Source organism: Sander vitreus, chromosome 11, assembly GCF_031162955.1.
Source record: "Sander vitreus isolate 19-12246 chromosome 11, sanVit1, whole genome shotgun sequence".
Classification (NCBI taxonomy): domain Eukaryota; kingdom Metazoa; phylum Chordata; class Actinopteri; order Perciformes; family Percidae; genus Sander; species Sander vitreus.
This window is the reverse complement of record NC_135865.1, coordinates 20,584,674-20,601,160: the sequence shown is the minus strand read 5'-3', so window position 1 is coordinate 20,601,160 and position 16,487 is coordinate 20,584,674. Positions and strand designations below refer to the sequence as shown.

The window sequence follows — 16,487 nt, the reverse complement described above, 5'->3', positions numbered from 1 at the left end:
GTATTTTATACCTTTATTTTAATTTGCTGTCGGAGATAAACTGTTGGTTTTGATCCCCCTTTGTGCTGTATCCCATCCTTTATCAAAGGATGTGATGATAAATGGGACTTCCTAGTGGGCAAATAAACTCATGACCTCACATTCTCAGTAGGAGGGACTTCCCAGAGTCAGACTAAACAAACAAAAGGATGCTGGTTTCATTCTGAATCGGTTTATTCAATCCATTACACTGGGACATCGCGTTGGACAACAGCGAACAAACAACACCATACATTTGACACGGCCTCTGAAAATAGTAAACGCACAGCACAGATTTCCCACTGACACAAAGGAAAAACAAACAGGATGAGGCCCCTCAGCATGTAGTGAGGAACATCATGTAGCTTTAAACATCAAGGTGTCGTGGATTATCAGCACACAGCAATGTGCAGTTAAAATAGTCCAATTTTGATTTTGTCTTCTTTACAACCATTCAGGATACCACTCTCCAGCAGCTTCATAAAGTCCAGTTTGACCTGAAATAGACATGTAAATATGACATAACATGTTCCCTTCAGACATGATTTAAAACCTATAAAAAAAATACTCTTTTATATATAATACTCTAATATTCTGCTTTGAATAATAGTTTGCGTTGGATATGGTTTTTCCACAAATAAGCTCAATCACTTTGTTAGAAATTCTTAAAATTACATCTACCCCTCCTCCCTCATTGAATAATCCAAATTATATGAATATGCAAATATAGGTCATTTCAAAAATTTAACTACTGGACACAAGACGTGGTTTACTTAACTGTAAAGTCCATTCTCAGTGTATGTGTGGTGGAAGTTTGCATATTGGACCACGGTTGGCCTCTAAAGTACATAAGTATAAGGATAGTATAAAGTAGCATAACATGGAATTACCCAAGTGGAGTACAAGAACCTCAAAATTGTACTTAAGTACAGTACTTGAGTAAATGTATTTAGTTACATTCCATCACTGATTAATAAAGAAGAAAGCCTTTTAGTGCACATACAGTACATCATTCTGCACAGCGAAGGTCTACCATCCAAGTGAAGTAACAATAAGAAAAACACGTTACTTTATATACTTTATAAAACCATGCAGTCAAAACAAGCTTATTATCTTTTCAGCCCAGAAGGGGGCAGTAGCTCACCTCAGGAACATCCACCATCCTTCGGAGCTTCTGGTCCCTCCAGTTCCAGTCCAGAACCACGTATCTCAACGCCTGCAAGCCCAAACCGTCTGGAGAAAAATAAACAAGAGGTTCTACATATTAACTTCAAAGCGCTTGAGGTCTTATTAAACAGAAGGACTATCGTGTCTACACTTACCTTTCTCTATAAGAGCGCTGATCCTGCCAGGTGTCCCCACTCCGATGTGGGTGACGCCCTTTTGCAGCAGCTTCACCTGCTCCTCTATCTGGACAGACAAAAGACATAAATAGAGCAATCTATCTGAGCATCTAATTTGACATAAAGAGAACTGTTAATATTGTTCGGACGAAACATCGTCATTGTACACGCACCACATGCATCACATTGAACGGTCATCTCTACTACCTTGATATGTTTTGCAAAAAGTTTTAATGCTTTGGCTTCACCCTTGAAGGCTGTCAGTTGCCTGGGAATAACACAAAGCGAATCATGTAAATAGAATTAAAAAGCTGTGATGTAAGAAATTCAGCAAACACCTCTGTTGCGTGACTTACTTGATGAGTTCAATGGTTCGGAGAGCGGAGCTACAGACGATGAGCAGAACCACAGAACTCTTTTCTTTGTGCTGCTTTTGAATTTTCGACCATTTGGGACAAACTACCGGGAAAAGGAGGAAATAAAAGTGACATGTGTGTTCAAAAGTAAACAGCTAACAGAAGATTTTAGTTTAGAAGACCACTCACCCTGTTTCAGATATGAGGAGAGGGTGTGCGTCAAGTCATTACTGGACAGAAAGGAGGAGTCTGGAAGATGCGAGAGGGCAGACGGTGACCTTAGTGAATCAGTAGATCAGCAGATATTGACTGAACTTCCAAGTTAAAAGGGGACTTGCCCTGACTCACCCAGCAATTTGAGCTCCTCCTGCTCGATCACAGAGAGCTTGTCTGAGAAGTACTGCGTAACCAGGCTCTGCAGGTCGGCCGGGCAGCCCGGTTTTGGCTCCGACGAGGACAAGACATCTGTAATCGTCTTCTTCTGATAAAATATATATACAAAATATAGTTATTTACAGTAATACTCACAGAGCGGTGGTGGAATGTAACTGAGTACATTTACTCAAGTACTGTACTTAAGTACAAATTTGAGGTACTGGTACTTGAGTCTTTTCTTTTCATGCCACTTTCTACTTGTACTGTACTTTTTACTCCACTACATTAATCTGACAACTTTAGTTACTAGTTACTTTACAATTTAAGATTTTTGCACACAAAACACATGTAAAATATGATGTTTTATTATAAATGAAACTGTACAGCTAAAAGTATTTGCCAATTAAACACTTAGTTGATTGGCAGAACTGTTCGAGGATCGTTTCCAGCTTCTAAAATGTGAGGATTTTTCTGCATTGAGTACTTTTACTTAAATACTTTAAGTACATTTTTCTGATGATACTTAAATACTTCTACTTAGGTAACATTTTTAATGCACTTTTACTTGTAACTTGTATTTTTACAGTGTGGTATTACCGTCCACTGTTGTCCCTCTTTGCAACAGCAGGTGTCACCACACTTACCTTTCTCTTTCTTTTGGGTTTTGTTGACTTTTCATCCTCAGTCTCTTTCTTCGGAGGAATAATACACTCTTTCTGTGAAAACAATACATGTAGAACAATTCAGGCAAAGTACTTATATTATATATTGATAATATGATAGATATTAATCAGTGTTTTAATGCATTTTAAATTATAATCTCAAGAAGTGTATCCTGAATAATCCTTAAGGGTAAAAAGTTCATTCGATAGCATAAATAAAAAGTACAAATATGTTAAATTATATAAGTTTGTGTAATATGTATTCTATTATACCATACTCCAATACATAGGCTGCAATTAATGATTCGTTCCACTAGCAACAATCTTATGTTTACTTTCTTAATTAATAGATATAATAAAAAATAGGTCTATTTGATGTTTCCAATTTTCCCAAAGCACAAGGTGACGCCTACCAATGTTTTGTCCAACCAACAGTCCAAAGGTCAAATACATTCTATTTACAGATGATATAAAACAGAAAAAAACCACCAATTTCTCACAATGTAGCCCAAAGGCCAATACATCACATTGGCATATGGTTTAACAGTTAACACTGGTTGATTTGTACTATAACACTACTCAGATCTAAGCAGACTGCCAAATGAAAGATGTTCTGACATCTATTCAATCCAACAGAATACCATCCTGACAATTTCAATATAGTGGGTTGGAAGAAAACTGTTCTTTATCAAGTGTTAAATCTTCTGGTTTTACACAGGAAGGGCATTCACATGATAATACCTGTTCATTCTTTTTCGTCTTCTTTGCCTTAACAGTTTTCTCTGTTACACTCTTCCTCTTCTCTGGTTTTGTCTTTGCGTTTGGTTTTTCTGTTGGCTGCTTCTCTAGTTGTGTCTCCTCCTCTGCCTCAGACGCACCTGAAAAAAAAGAGGGAGACATTTCCTCATTACACTACTAAATATATGGGTTTACTTGCAACTGGGAGTAAAAAACACTATTAAGATGAAGCAATGCAGAGCTGAGAACACATTTCAGGTTAGACAAAATCAGGTTTTGCTATTAGACATACTGAATCCAAGCTTATGGAGTTAGAATCTGGTTCAGTTTTTCCCCTGAACTAGAGATGTCTCAAATGGTTCAGGTTGCTTATTAGGTGTAAGTATTCTCCAGGAAGCACATTTCAGTCACAACAGAAAAGCAGAAATACAAAAACTTTCCCCAAGATAACAACAACAATGCAGCAGACCTAAATCCAAGCATGTGGTTATATTTACCTTCTCTGTTTCTACCACTTCTCTGTGCATACCTCTCGTCTCATGCTATGAAGTCATGCTCAGACCCTCTGGCATAATATGTGCATGCTTGTTCAAAATACTTTTAAAAGAAAGATGCCAGAGTGAACTCTGCAATAAATCTGTTTCACTGCAGTGGCCTTCCTGAATGTACATTTTTAAAATACCTACTTTTGCTTTGTAGTTCTCCCTGTCAATATTGACTCTTTTTTCTCTAAATGGACATGGATCAAATTTGTCAAGTAAGAGCCAAAGTTTGAGTGCAGTGATGTCTGTCTACTTAACGCTGACGACATTAGAGAAATTTGTTTATGCGTGGCTGTAATGGGTTGAAATTTCAAGCATGTACTTCTTGCCGAAACCCAATCAGTAGCATAAAAAACAGGTATTATTATATCATTAACCACGACTGGAAAACAAATGCTGTGACCTCACTGATTGAGGTGTGGCCAGAGGTGCAACAATATTTAGTGTCTCAACTGAGTAATGCAACAACAGTTATCTATAGCCGTTTTCACATACGAACTCTGGACAATGGCCGCACCCGATTTGTCGGACACTGATGTTTTCCCTTTCACACACGTAGCCCGTTACAGGAGACGCATTCTCACTTACTGGAAATACTGGGTTAGGTGTAACTGATTCGTACATTTGTGTTCTCACATACCGCCAGGTAACAGGTCTACGGGTCTAGATAATTTCAGGTTTGCAGTGCATGTGTAAACGGGGCTTATATTAGGTGACTGAGTGTTGAATTGTCCTTTAAAGCCTTAACGTCACTGCAAAAACCAAGTTGAAAAAATCCTTCATGTCAGCCTCAATAATTTCATTACCAACTTTTCAACCACACTTGGTCTTCCTCATGGCCAGTTCCATAAGTGTCAGATACAGATTTATATATAACTAAGGGTGACGAGACACTCAGCTCACGAGACGATTAACGATAATGGGTTCACGAGAACAGGTGTGACGAAGGACGGCCTCTTCAGGCAGCTAAAACTGGCGGCGCTGTGCTCTGCTGTTCGCTGAAGAAGACTGCTTAAGTTTCTGTTTCGGGAAAGTTGGAAGAGAGAGCTGGCGTTGAAAGACTGAGCAGTTATATAGATGGATAAAGAAGATAGTGTTGCAGTACTTTCTGAGTTCCTAGATTAATGTGCGTGCAACTACCAGTAAGTAATACTGATGTTTGTTTTTTATCTCATAATAATGTTGCACTGTGTTTGCTGTGCGGCAATAATGTCGTGGCACGTTGCTGGTCGTTGTTGTGTAACGGCGCAGCCTCGCACCGCACATATGTTTGTTTAGAACGCTGCATATTAACGGAGGTGTTGCTTTGCAAGCCTTACGTGTCTCAATTGGAAACCATTGTATGTTGTTCTTGCACAATGTGTAACATTTATGTTAAAGAAGAATTCTGCAATTCATAATTATATGTTCAGCTTAATTTAGCATGTGGTGTATCATTGCAATTAATGTGCAGCAAATTAATCGTTGAAGAGATATAGTGTACTAAAGCATGTCTAAGTGTATTTGCTTAGTAATAAGCATTTATTATGACACTGCATTTAAGTCATATAACAAAATTCTAATGTAACTTCTTGTTTTGTTTTTTTTATTATATACCTGCTAGACATGTAATCATTATTTGACACATATAGTCTGCATTTTGATGATTTATGCCTGTATCTGTTTCAGAACCACACACACTTTAACATTTGTTCCAATAAAACACCTAAAAAGGAACATCTTGTCTGCATTCTGATCGATGCCCCCTGGTGGCCACAACCTTTTAAATCTCTCACTCTCTCAAAATCGTGGTAGGTAGGGTTGGGTATTGTTCACATTTTTACCTTTTCCTGGTACTTTCCCTATGTATAACAAAAAATATATTTCCAAACCTATTTATCCTATTTACTTGTCATTTATTTAGAACATTTTACACTCCACACAAATAAAACACATCTGTCTCCCCTCCAAAATCCGTCCCAACAACATATTAAATAATTAGGCTATTCATTTCTTACACTGCACTGTAACTTTCATTCGTGTATTTGTATCTTATTCTATTGTAGCCCGTTTTATTTTCATGACTGTTTTTAATTGCTCTTTAACGTTTTATGTAAAGCACTTTGAAATGCCTTGTTGCTGAAAGGTGCTATAGAAATAAAGTTGCTTTGCCCTAAAACCCTACAGCCTGGCAGTCTGTCGCGATCTCGCCATTATATTATATTGCACCAAACGCTGTCTTGCTTGAAGTTTTTCAAACTGTAACCACATTTGCGACAGCATTGCCGTGACTCACTTTAACTTGAATAAGCTGCAGAGGTGACGTAACGTTAGTCCCGCTCCGTCTGCACCACATACACCACAGCGTGTTGGAGCTGAGCTCCGCTCACTGTGAAACATGCAGAGAGGACTTGCGCTTACGTGCTCTCAGGTACCGACATTGACAACGATTGATTTACCGTGAATCGGTCCTCGGTAGTAGAGACGTAATTCTGCACTTGTGTACAGATATCGCGAGACAACCTTTCACCTTAACGAGAAATATCGTCACGTTTTAATATCGGGAGATCTCGTCACACTTGTAATATATAACCCATACCGGATAGTATCCACAATCAGTGACATGATCAGCTAGTTACAAGGATACACCTGAGTTTATCACAATCACTGAACATGAAAAGGTTAAGAGAATTCATATTATTTATTTCTATCCATATGTCCCATATATGTTTAGATGTCTTAATAACCCTAAACCTTAAAGAGGACAACCTAAAAGTAAAGGCTTTAAAAACGCACACATGGGGCAGTACATTAATTAATTTAGCCATTACAAAAAATGTAAAGTTAAGGGGCTCAAGCTAAACAATTGCATACTATAGATATGATATATGATGTAGTACAGACATTACAATATAATTTCATCAATAGCAAAAAAGACTTTTTACAAAACACATAAGTAGGCCTAACTACGTATGTCCCAATCGTGTCTGATGTGAGGGGCTAAGAGAAGATTTGTGATTTGTGAGGGGTCAAGCATAAATGCAAGCTTATGTCGGAATAATGTTTTCCTGTTCTTCCCATTCTGCCGACCCTGTGTGCATGCAGCATCGTTTCCTAATGCGTGTTATACTGAAGCACACAAAAAAGAAGAAAATAAGCTTTGAAACTATTAAGCCTATGAGAGCTCAGTATAACAGTTCTAAACAACACTTGAACATGTTTCAACAAATTAAAACCTGATGCCATATTTTCTTCTCACACTTGATTCATCCAATCTTTATAATCACACCCTACTACCGATGGTGTTGTTTTCTTCTCTACAACTCTTCCTTGTCAAAGACAATGCGAAGGATGGATGAGGGATCTTAGTCCACTCTTCCTCTCTCGTTCTCCCTTGCAGGTCCTTTTCTTTCAATCATTTAATATCCACACCCCTATTCCACTTCATTCCTAACTCCTAGTCCTTCATCCTTATTTGTTACAGTCATCTGTCCAGCCATACACTCCTTCTGCTGAAAGACCACTCCCACTATTGATGGGCCAAAGCAATTATTTCCCACTCTCTTGTACTCATCCCTTTCTCTTTCATGCTGGAGGAAAGTGAGGATACACAGGTGCTAAAGACCAGGTGCCTCATGTATAAACGTTGCGTACGCACAAAAAGCTTGCGTACGCTGGTTTTCACAGACACTTTGTGATGTATAAAAAATTAACTTGTCGGGAGAATGTGTGGCCCCTCGCGCAAAACTGTTGAGCAGTCGTGAGAATGTGCGGGCCGTCCGCAAAGTCTCTTCTGGCTCTATAACGTGGTGAATTCTAACTGAAAAGTGCCGAAAATCACCAAACATTACAAAAAGTTTCCACTTATTGGCATACGTCTGTGACGTCGTCTATGAAAAAACATAATTGTATCTGCCAATACTCCATAAAAGTTTGATCATTTATGTGGCTAATGTTTCACATCTTTCACACTACTAACTGTTTAATTTACAGGCTACTTAACCTCTGTTAAACATGAGGACGGGAAATGAATGAAAAATCCACTTGGAAAATACTTTCAGTCATCCTCTGTATTTCCCATAGATGAAATATCCAATCACTGTGCAACAAAAAGATCGGCACAGAAAATGAAATGGCGCCTGTGATTCTGTAGTTGCTGAGGCTCAGACATCCATGGCGCACAGGAGGCGGGACGCACGGCTCCATCTCCCCAGGAACAAACGCTGTGCCGGGTGGGCAAACTCATGTGATGCGTAATTGATCCCGTGGTGATTTGTAGGCTACTAAGTGAACAAGGTGTACCCGGTCCACCAAACACTGGGCCGTCTTGACTGTCTTAATTCTGCACATATTTCTGTTACTGTAGTCCTATTTACTATTTCATTATTTCATCCATGCGTGGCGCAGCGGATCCGTGCGCACCGTCACCTGCCGTGGAGACGATGGCCTCACTAACCTCTCCTCCTCTGAGTTGGAACTCCCTCGCGCTGGACTCAGTTTCACTTAGAAAATAAATGGCATTACATCAGTGAGTTCAAACTGCTATTGTGAGTAATTTGGACTGACACTGAGATGTATGTTGTTCTGTAACTGGTGTGGCGCTGCCACTATTCTCTTGATTTCCAGTTCGAACATTTTAATTTCTGCCATGGTTCAGTGCATTCACCGCCTGGTCACCATTTGCCACTCTGGGCATTTTCTTTTATTGCTTATCCAAGATGACAATAACCTCCAAACAAAAAAATGTTCTCGCCTCCACCCCCGTGATCAGCACCTCACAGTCGGTGAAGTTTGTTTTCCGTCTGCAGAGGTATTACCTGTTGTGATTGGACAAAGAATGATGTCGGGGGCGCATTTATAGTCATTTCCATATTAATTTATGGGAGGAGGCAAGGCGAGGGCGGTGGCTCGTTCGCGTGCGCTCAATTTCATGTGGATTGTCAAGTATAAAGGAAAGGTGCGCAGGACCTGGCGTACGCCCGGTTTTATACATGTGAATATTTCTGTGCGTAGGTACTTTTCAAGTTTTGTCCGTACGCCATCTTCTGGTATGAAAGCTGCGCAGTCTTTTATACATGAGGCTCCAGGAAACAAAAGGACAAAGGGAAGAAGGAAGACTGATCAAAGATGTGAGGAGGACTTCAAGATATTGGAGATAAATGTATTATAATTGAAGCAAAGTCCAGGCCTATATGACCAGTAAGCAGCCCAGGTCCACCTGTCCTGCAGCAGGTATGTGTATTCTTCCCTGCTGGTGCTGGTATTCACCAGTAGGATCTGGCTTTGTGTTACTTGTGTGTGGATGCAGCTCTGAGTGTGAGAGGCAAAAAGAAATTGTAACCAATTAGAAAATATTTTAGAGAAAGGCAGGCAGCTGGGTAAACGTTCTAGCTTGTGAGATCAAATCTTGCAATTAGTTCACCTTTCTAATATGATAAAGGCACAATTTATATCCTTGAGTTGACAACACAATCACCTGCTATGGCTGTTTTGTGATCAATGAGCTGTGAAATACTCATCAGTACAATAAGCCTGTGAGGTCAGAAGCTGAGATGATTGAGATGATCAGCTACTGACTCGGCAGCCACGTTGATGTTAAGCCTGAAACACATTGGCACAAAGGCAACTCTAACACAGTGATCAAGGAGCCATTCAGCAGGACTCTAGAGGTGATGAGTTGCTGATTCAGCATGCATTTGATTTGGTATTATGTAGGGATGAGCTATCTGGATAATTTATCAACTAAATGGTGCTTCTACTCAATTAGCACGGTGGACATAATGCACATATTTTTGTACATATATGTACCAACAATTTAAGATCATAGAAGTTATAAGGCGTCAAGAGGGCTAGTGGTTTCCCCCTGTAGGAGAGTACTGAAATATACACTGACAACTGACACCTAACCATATTTAAAAAAAAAAAAAAAAATTGAGCCAAAGAGTATTGTACAGTAACATAGTTAGGTCAACACTCATTTTTGCAGGAAAGTGAAAGTAAGATTTCAATCATCAATCTGTGTAGTATATTTGGTACAAAAACACAGAATTAAAACCAAAAACAAAGAGAAGGAACATAAGAAGAGACCTTCATTTCCCCATACCCTTCTCACTAACCAACCATATACCTGGCTCATTTTTCCCCCTAAACTTCTAAATCAATCCCAAATCGCATCACAAAGTGACATATGGCATATTCAGAGGTTGGTAATAATCTGAAAATTAGCTTTCGTTTTCTCCATCTTTGTAAATGCTGTCAAATCACATTTATTAGGGGAGCTCTAAATGTATGGGGCCCTAGGGGCCCGATTAATGTTAAATCATCCAATCTGCGCATCCAATCTGTCTGTAATAAGCACCTGACTTATTAGATAGATAGATAGATAGATACTTTATTGATCCCCAAGGGGAAATTCAATTCAATTAAAGCCTCAAAAACGAATGGTGAGAGTAGTTAAGTGAGAGGGCAAGAAAATCTATCTTCTGTACATTGTAATTAGGGCTGGGACGATATGCCTCTGTCCCGATTTGATTCTTTCACAATACATGGGTGCCGATATTTTTTGTATTGTGATTTTCATTTATTGCAATTCTAGAGGTATTGCGATTTGATGGTATTGCGATTTTCTTTTCCTAATAATACAATTCTGGAGCCAGTATATCATGAGAAATTTCTAAAAACACATCACATTTATTTAATTTGTAAAGAAGTACATAACATGTATTTTCAGAATTTTCTGCTTTCGGTCTGTTTTGCTGGAAATGATGTAGTCGCCATCAGCAGTACCGTATAAACAGAAAATATTTAGGTAGGGCTGCAGCTATCGATTATTTTAGTAATCGAGTATTCTACCGATTATTCCATCGATTAATCGGATAAGAAATACTTTTGTTTTATTGAAGAGCAATAATAAACAATAGTTTGGTTAAATTTTCGGAAAAAGTAAAATTTTTATTGCCTACATTGCTTACAATATCATATCTCAAAAAACTAAACATATTAAGTACATTTAAGTGCCATATTACATTGTTTTTTTTAAAGATTTTTTTTTCAAATATATCAACCTCACACTAAGGCATACATTAAACATAAACATTACATTAAGTTGTGCAACTTAACTTTCAGAACTACAAGTTTCAACCTGAGACTGATCTGTATATAGGCCTATATGTAAATATTAGTTATACTCAACCTATTTTCATTTATATATTTGATTACAATGCTACACAGCTCTGTTACACGTATGCTATTAGATCGTTGATCAGCTGTTTCTTCGTGGGGGAGAGAGAGAGAGAGAGAGAGAGAAAATGGTGCGCAACAATCAGCTGTTTTTCCGAAGGGATAGTCAACAAGTCGGCTCTTTAGATCAGATTGCGGTCACCACTACGTATTTTCTTGTCTTTGTTTTTGGTAGTTGTTGTGTTTGGTGTAGTTTCATCGTTCATACGACTCTGTGATTTACTTTTGTCGGGTCCGCTTCGTGGAATGGATGATTAAGTTAGACTCAATGTTTTCTGTTGAGATGCTGAAGCATTGACGTCGTGCTATTATTGTGGTAAGCTAATTAGATTTTGCAGTAGGCACACTGTACAGAGTTTTCGTTCTAATTACGTTTGATCTGATTCCAAACTTTGGACACTTTGTCGTTTTCTCCAGCCTGTCTCTTCTCTTAGCCCCTCACTATTTACGCTCTGGCATGTGTCGCCAGCAGCAGACTCAGCAGCGTCTGGTGTGCGACAGTAATAATGATCCGTGCGGAAACACCGTCCGTCAGCGATACAACGTATCGAGGCAAATCATTTTGCATCGAGGATTTTTTGTAATCGAATTATTCGAGGAATCGTTTCAGCCCTATACAGTGGGGCAAAAAAGTATTTAGTCAGCCACCAATTGTGCAAGTTCCCACACTTAAAAAGATGAGAGAGGCCTGTAATTTTCATCATAGGTACACTTCAACTATGAGAGACAAAATGAGAAAAGAAAATCCAGAAAATCACATTGTAGGATTTTTAATGAATTTATTTGCAAATTATGGTGGAAAATAAGTATTTGGTCAATAACAAAAGTTCATATCAATACTTTGTTATATACCCTTTGTTGGCAATGACAGAGGTCAAACGTTTTCTGTAAGTCTTCACAAGGTTTTCACACACTGTTGCTGGTCTTTTGGCCCATTCCTCCATGCAGATCTCCTCTAGAGCAGGCAACACGGACTTTCAACTCCCTCCAAAGACTTTCTATAGGGTTGAGATCTGGAGACTGGCTAGGCCACTCCAGGACCTTGAAATGCTTCTTACGAAGCCACTCCTTCGTTGCCCGGGCGGTGTGTTTGGGATCATTGTCATGCTGAAAGACCCAGTCACGTTTCATCTTCAATGCCCTTGCTGATGGAAGGAGGTTTTCACTCAAAATCTCACGATACATGGCCCCATTCATTCTTTCCTTTACACGAATCAGTCGTCCTGGTCCCTTTGCAGAAAAACAGCCCCAAAGCATGATGTTTCCACCCCCATGCTTCACAGTAGGTATGGTGTTCTTTGGATGCAACTCAGCATTCTTTCCCCTCCAAACACGACGAGTTGAGTTTTTACCAAAAAGTTCTATTTTGATTTCATCTGACCATATGACATTCTCCCAATCCTCTTCTGGATCATCCAAATGCTCTCCAGCAAACTCCAGACGGGCCTGGACATGTACTGGCTTAAGCAGGGGGATACGTCTGGCACTGCAGGATTTGAGTCCCTGGCGGTGTAGTGTGTTACTGATGGTAGCCTTTGTTACTTTGGTCCCAGCTCTCTGCAGGTCATTCACTAGGTCCCCCCGTGTGGTTCTGGGATTTTTGCTCACTGTTCTTGTGATCATTTTGACCCCATGGGGTGAGATCTTGCGTGGAGCCCCGGATCGAGGGAGATTATTAGTGGTCTTGTATGTCTTCCATTTTCTTATAATTTCTCCCACAGTTGATTTCTTCACACCAAGCTGCTTACCTATTGCAGATTCAGTCTTCCCAGCCTGGTGCAGGTCTACAATTTTTTTTCTGGTGTCCTTTGACAGCTCTTTGGTCTTGGCCATAGTGGAGTTTGGAGTGTGACTGTTTGAGGTTGTGGACAGGTGTCTTTTATACTGATAACAAGTTCAAACAGGTGCCATTAATACAGGCACGAGTGGAGGACAGAGGAGCCTCTTAAAGAAGAAGTTACAGGTCTGTGAGAGCCAGAAATCTTGCTTGTTTGTAGGTGACCAAATACTTATTTTCCTGAGGAATTTGCAAATAAAATCATAAAAAATTCTACAATGTGATTTTCTGGATTTTTTTTCTCATTTTGTCTCTCATAGTTGAAGTGTAACTATGATGAAAATTACAGGCCTCTCTCATCTTTTTAAGTGGGAGAACCAACACAATTGGTGGCTGACTAAATACTTTTTTGCCCCACTGTATTTAGGTGAATCATTGGTAAAAAGTATCGATTCTAGGGAAAAGACTCAATTGCACTGGTCTTTGTTCATTTTGACTTTGATAAAGAACCAGAAATGTCGTAACGTTTTGCACTATTAAAAGGCCTTGAATGTCCTCAAACTGAAAAGCACATGATTCAGCTGCATACTGCTGGAAGATGTGCAGAGAACCCTGTCTCAATAAGTCTTAAGTGTTGCCTGAAGAGAGCAGAAGATCTATGAAAAGAAAATGTCCCCTAAGCCTTGGTCCCCAATATCCTCCATCCCATACTCGCTCCAGATGGTGGAGTCAGTAGGAGGAAAAGCTTTGAGACACATACAGGTCGATAAACTTACAGCTCAGGTAACCATAGATCAATGAAAGTCAATAGCTGCAGAGAGGGCTCAGATGCAGGGAAATGGGGCTGCTCAGTCATCTATAATGGGTGATCAATAGAGGTGACTGGTTTTAATGGATGGTCATTGGTGCTGACTGAATGTAAAGAGGATCAATCGACTAGTTCCAGGAAACGGTTGATTGTTTCAGTTTCAGACAAATAGCACTCAGATTTGGTTAGTTTTTAAGGATGATGTGCTCACTTGTGTAAACTGTCAGCCAACCTCAGAAAAACTCTTAATAATCAACACAGTTTACTGTAAATTAGTCTGATTAAAAATAACACTTTGGCCTGTACAGAGGAGTAAGACAAAACCTTTAACCTCCTGCACCCAAACACGTCGCATTATATACAGATGTGGCCACCTCCACCCCCAAAACATAACCAATGATACTTTCCATGAAATCAATTCAGCGCTTGTTTAAACAATCAATAACTCATCTCAAGACGATCAGTGGTGCTGGTGGGTGAAGCAGTTATTGGTTTTAGAAGCCTGCAGCTTCCTCTCTAAAGCCACAATTTGAGCATGCGTTATTGTTAAATCAATGGGGACTTTAGGCTGCATGCACAAAATTAACAAGTAGGCTGTAGTGGAATAGCAGAGAAGCAGAGTAGAATACTAGAGTGGTTACACATTCATTGGCTTCCAACACTTTGCTGTCCAACACATTCATTCCACTGTCTTTACATTTTGACTTTGCATTCAATTACCTGTTGCCCTGTTGGTTGTTCTGATGCTAATCCAGGGACTTCTTAATGGTAAATCTTTTACACTGCCTAACTGAAGTTGAAATAAAGATAAAATTAAGACAATGGAGGATTTACACTGTTTTGCTTGATCTACAAGCTTGTCAAATGAGGGGTAGGAGTTTCTGTTATTTGGCTATCTCTGCTCTTTTTTAGTCTGGGTGAACGAAAGTAAATTTCCAGGTAAATTGCCCGACATCCCTCACCTTCTGCGCTCTATGTGTTGCAGTTCTCAAAATCCCTTAACTTCGGGAAACAAAAACAAACTTTGAGCTAGCAAGCTACACTGAAACATCTAAAAGAAAATTTGGATTGTGCAATAAAGGTAGGCCTGCTTGGTTATTTCTGGGAATGATTGTAAAGATTTACAAAGAATATGTTTACGGCATTTACTATCTAACTGGGACATTTTGGGACCGATTGGTGGGGATTGCTATGGACTAAGTACACACATTGATACACTAGTTCAAAGCAAATTAGGTTTAACCATGTATCCAGCTAATTTAAATAGCTCACGTTACTGTACAGTTAACTTCATTTAATATTGTATGTGACATTTTCTTTTGACGGGTGCAAATTTTCCACCAAAACAAGTTCTTTCCCGAGACTGTTTTGCAGAGCCACCGTTGCTGCGTCCGTAGTCTATGTTCCACTTCCGGGATTGCTCCGTTGCTGTCGGAAATTCCGCCGGCTTTTACTCTTTTCAGCCGGATGTCCGCTCCTTCCATTTTGTTTGTGTTGGAATTTTAAACTCCGGTTGATTTATGAGGACTATGGTTAACTGCTCCTCAGATCTCTGCAGGGTAAATCCAGACAGCTAGCTAGACTATCTGTCCAATCTGAGTTTTCTGTTGCATGACTAAAACAACTTTTTGAACGTACACATGTTCCACCAAAACAAGTTCCTTCCCGAGGCTATTTTGCAATGGCAAACGGTTTTTCCCGGTGCTTAGAACCCTCCATGACGATTGTGATTGATTTATAGAAATGCCAATAAACCAGAGCACGTTTTTCTCCCATCCCATAATGCTGTGTGGACTAGCCAGACCCTCCGCAGCGCTGTGGAGGAAGGTCTGACAAAGCGAGACTACTGCGACCGGAGCTTAGCGCCGCCCAAGATTATTGTGATTAGTTTAAAGAAATGCAAACAACCCTGAGTTTTTTTTTACCACCTATCTTAGATGCATCTGTGGTGTAGCCAGATCTTACTCCACAGAACTGTGGAGATATTTCTGGCAATGCTAGACTAGGGTTTGTTAGGACATTTAACCAAAGCTTAAACATGATACAGTGCAGGGAAGGAGTTTCACCAGCAGGAGTATTAGATGCACAGTAAAGCCAACACTGATTAGCTTACCTACGTGTATTTAAGATTCTTACAACCATATTACATTCAAAAGCAGGACATCCTGCAAAACTCCTGTGACAGGCGTGGTGTACTATACACACACTCGCACCTTATTCATTAATGAAATCTGGATCAGTAAATCAAATGCTTTTTTGCTTTAAAACAATACACACCCCAAACTACATACTTTATGTAGCATGTTTTATCAACACAAGAACAGTTAAACAGTCATTATTTCCTTCATAAGAAACAGGTGTTCAACAGGAAGTTTTGATTTAAGCCAGGCAGCTCTAATTGACCTAAGTCCACCAAAGTAAAACAAAGTTTAATGTTCAAGGACAGTGCATACCTTGGTCCCCATTTCAATTCCACCATCAATTGTTTTACATGAATATAAAGTGTACAGTAAGGAGAGACCTTGAATGTGTGCATATCTATGTGATATGTGTAAGTATATTTATGTTTCAATGGGTCCTCTTTTCTGTTACAGTTAAACCAAAGGTCTGGCTTATTGTATTATGTTGTATAGTCCCCTAACATATATTG

The 16,487-nt window shown here is 39.4% G+C and overlaps 1 protein-coding gene across 3 annotated transcripts in view; it reads right to left on the bottom strand.

Moving 5' to 3' along the window:
- Positions 1-178: 178 nt before the first annotated feature.
- The window catches only part of cmss1 (cms1 ribosomal small subunit homolog), a 44,362-nt gene continuing 28,053 nt past the window's right edge, over positions 179-16,487 (bottom strand). The window contains exons 2-10 of one of the 3 annotated variants that reach the window (XM_078262244.1): positions 3,496-3,632; positions 2,737-2,808; positions 2,066-2,198; positions 1,907-1,966; positions 1,718-1,820; positions 1,569-1,629; positions 1,341-1,428; positions 1,163-1,251; positions 179-515 (exon numbers count right to left, since the gene is read on the bottom strand). In XM_078262244.1, the coding sequence (XP_078118370.1) occupies positions 432-515; positions 1,163-1,251; positions 1,341-1,428; positions 1,569-1,629; positions 1,718-1,820; positions 1,907-1,966; positions 2,066-2,198; positions 2,737-2,808; positions 3,496-3,632 (827 nt within the window). In that variant the 3' untranslated portion in view covers positions 179-431. Of the gene's footprint in view, positions 516-1,162; positions 1,252-1,340; positions 1,429-1,534; positions 1,630-1,717; positions 1,821-1,906; positions 1,967-2,065; positions 2,199-2,736; positions 2,809-3,495; positions 3,633-16,487 lie in introns of all 3 variants that reach the window. The other 2 variants (XM_078262243.1, XM_078262245.1) reach the window with 2 other exon arrangements.